This window comes from Diospyros lotus, chromosome 2 (assembly GCF_014633365.1).
Source record: "Diospyros lotus cultivar Yz01 chromosome 2, ASM1463336v1, whole genome shotgun sequence".
Taxonomy (NCBI): domain Eukaryota; kingdom Viridiplantae; phylum Streptophyta; class Magnoliopsida; order Ericales; family Ebenaceae; genus Diospyros; species Diospyros lotus.
In genome coordinates this window covers 5413776-5417438 of record NC_068339.1, presented here as the reverse complement: position 1 = coordinate 5417438, position 3663 = coordinate 5413776, and the positions used below count along the sequence as shown (strand labels likewise).

General features: G+C 34.9%; 1 protein-coding gene across 1 annotated transcript; it reads right to left on the bottom strand.

Moving 5' to 3' along the window:
* Positions 1-1068: 1068 nt before the first annotated feature.
* LOC127795366 (bidirectional sugar transporter N3-like) lies at positions 1069-3282 on the bottom strand. The gene is made up of 6 exons (XM_052326994.1): positions 3114-3282; positions 2439-2475; positions 2133-2337; positions 1868-2026; positions 1642-1761; positions 1069-1543 (listed from the first exon to the last, which is right to left on the bottom strand). Exons 1-6 carry the CDS (start codon positions 3160-3162, stop codon positions 1223-1225), a joined length of 891 nt encoding a protein of 296 aa, XP_052182954.1. The 5' UTR covers positions 3163-3282; the 3' UTR covers positions 1069-1222.
* Between the last annotated feature and the right edge of the window lie 381 nt (positions 3283-3663).

Sequence of the window (3663 nt, the reverse complement as noted above, 5' to 3'; positions counted from 1 at the left end):
ATCGCCTCTCATTTCGCCCTTTTACAGATGGCTCCTTTTCATTCAAACCCATTTTGTTGACACGCTGATTCGTACGTCTTCCGTTGTCAAACCTTTCATGGGCGATGCTAATGGCGGATTTCAATGATATGTTAAGACTCCTAAATCTTTTTTTCGGTTAATTTATATATATATGGCAATCAAAGACTTAAATTGATGTCATTTTAATTAAAAGAGAAGCACCACACACCCAAAACAATAAACTGTATGTTATTCGTAATTAATGAATTTATGTGGTTGTTGTTTATAAAACTAATTTATTTATTGAAAAATGTATACGGGATTTTGTTTTTAAAAAAATTGAAAAATATTTTATTAATTAATGATAAAAGATGCCAAGCTTACATGCAGTACTCCCACCAGCTCATCAGAGAAAACGAACCATTAACCCTAGAAGAAACGCACCCCCAGCTACGAAATCCCCATGCTTCAGCGAAGCAAGAGAATTATATATCAATCCAATATAATTTAAGTTTGATTTCATTTTAATGTTAACTTCAGTTATTCCTTTTTATAAAAGGTGAAATATTATATATATATATATATATTAATGAAGAGCTTTGAAGGAATTTTATTTGCTAACGGCTCAAAAATTAACAACTAGTTTCTCTTTGCAATACAACTGTACATACGTAGTATCTTATCAGAGATATATACATATATATATATAGGTTTGCTTTGAATTGAAAAAAAGAAAAAAGAAAAAAGAAGAAAGAAGAAAGATGAAGAGATAAGCGTAGGTACTAGAACTGGACCCTCACTCAGTTCATGCAAGACAGAGAGTTCACCATCATGTTCCTGTGCTTAATTTTCATTAATTTAATTATACTTGCTTTATTTTCGATATATTTTATTAGTTAACCCATATGTTTTTGACAAGTAATTTGTCAGTGCCACCTTTCTGTTTGTGCTATATATATATATATATTATATATGCTGCTTTCCTCATATGCCTTCCTTTATTAGATTTCCTATTTAATTATATATATGTTCATGCATACATACATAATCATAGAGAAGCCATTTCCAGGACGTAGCAACTGATGAATTATATTCATTATTGGAGAAATAACATTGCATGAGATAATTCACCAAGAAAATTAAAAACCACGACAAATTAAAAGAGTATACATATATATATTTGCAAAGATACCGATCGATGTATTTTGATGAAGTTAATTAATTAGGCCAGCACGGGGACTTCAATGTTTGGCTTGGCCAGGTGAAGCTCTGCTGCAGCCATGGCATGTCCATTTAGGTTTGGGACCACTACTGCAGGCATCATTTCTGAACTCAGAATTATTTCTCTCAGCTTCGCCATGTCGATGGTCACTTGCTCCGGGACCGGCATCTTCTTCTCCTCCGCCACCACCACCACCTTGCTTGGTATTTGATCAGCCGCTGCAGGAAGCTTTAGCTCCTTCACACCTTTATTTCCATCCTTGTACTTTAGATAAAGCACCATCTGGAGAACGCCGAAGACGAATCCCAGCACGTTTGGAATCTGTTTGGTAACGGAGAAAATAAGAAAGAAAATATATATGTTGTTATTAAAACTAGCGAGAGGGCTTTGGTTAATTAATTAGTATTTACAGTACTTACAGCAATATTGAAGTCTTTTATTAGAAGGCCATAGAAGAACCACATGACAGCATTAAGTGTGAGGGAAAATGACAAGGAAAATGGCATGAACTCCACGCTTTTTGTTCGCATCACTTGTTTCTGATCAAGAGCAAGACAACACAAGATTAATTCATCATTATTATTGAAATTAAAATGGAAATCATTAACACATAATCCATGCATGTTTAATTGATTAATTAATTACCAGAATCCCCAGGGGCGCAGCGAATACGCTCACAGAAAATATCAGGCAAATCCAGCCAACAATGTGCACTCGCATGGGACCATTCACGAGAAAGCAAGTGATGACAAGGATCAGGCCGAAACTCCCCATCATTAGAGAGAGTAGCTTCACAGTGGGCAACTGCAGTTTTCAGGCCAAATATTATATGACTGTCGAGTCATAATTAAGTGATTAATAAAAATAAGCTCAGATTCAAATTAGATCTGATTCTAATCTTAACGTTTACCTTCTTGGGAGTGTAAAAAATGTAAAAGCCGATGTAAATGGCCTCAATGAAGCAGCCGAAGGAGTTGATGGTGATGAGAAGGGTGGCATTGGACTTGAGGAAAGCGTAGTACATGAGCAGCATGGCGCTGAACAAGGCGACTATGTATGGCACTGACTGAAACCCTTCCGTCGACTTCTTCTTGTATATTTGGTAAAACGTCGGCCTGCAGCCCCCGAGGGTTAGAAAATATATCGTGGGAAATATTTATTATGCATAACACTCTATCTTTAAAGGTTAAACAGTGAATAAATTAAGGGAGCTTACAGCGGCGAAAGGAAGACGAAGAAGGAGATAACGTTGCCTGCAGGAGCAATTATAAGACCACTCAAATCATTAGATATATAATTAAACTCATCTTTAATTTGAATACGAGAAGCACAGCATAATAATGAACGTACGTGCATGACCATGCAATAATATATGACACATTTGTACGTACGTATATATATAAGCCGGATTACATAATATTTTAAGCTTGAAAACAATGCCATGCTAACTCTACTAGCTAGCCAAGAGTTTAAAAATATTTGTAATCCTATAGAGTTATTTTATAACAACAAAATAAACCGAATATGAATTCAAACAAAAACTATCATGAAATAAAACTAATGATTATATATCTTAAAAAATAAAAACAATAAATTTTAAATAATTAATGATTTGGGGGCTAGCCGCGCCGGATACTAGCTTCTTTTCCCACTTTCTTGTGAGAGAATTCGTTTTCAAGCAAGGCTCTGAAACAGTGCCCACAAAGCACTGTTTGAGAAGTATAACAGGAAGAAGGATGAATTAGTTAAGAGCAAAAAATCAGAGCAGATAGATATATATTTGTTGTCAGTATATAATATTTTGTAGGAAAATTTCTTTATGAATATATACATATGTCTATGATTTTGCAGAGAAAATTGGGCAGGAGTCAAGACATTAAATTAAACATACCAAGAAGGCCGAAGGCGAAGGCCAAATTGTGACCAGAGAATCCAGCCATATTTTCTCAACAATCGATAGATTGCTTGCTTGCTAAGAGTCTCTTCCTCTTTCCTTCTCTCACTGTGACACGAAGTGGTGGTCCTAGAAAGAAGCACTAGCTAGCTCTAGCTCAATTAGCTGCTTCTCAAACAAGCACATGGACCTAAGAGCTCTGAGAGAACCATTTATATAGGCAAGAGTGACACTGGCAGTGGGCTCCCACAAAAACAAAATACAGTAGCATTTTCTTTTTCTTTTTTTACAAAATAAAGACTTAAACAAGTGTCAAAATAGACGTAGATGGGAATGAGCCTGTCCAAGCCTCTAATCTCTTTCTTATCTTATTATTCACAAATTCCGTCTCAGTTATTATGAATAACACATTTGACGAGAAAATAATATATAATATAATCAGCTTTTTCTCTTTTAGATTTTAATTACTTAAATATGGGTAATGGATATGTACTCACATCTTATGTTGATAGGACTCTTAAATTCACGAACTCTATTATATATTTGA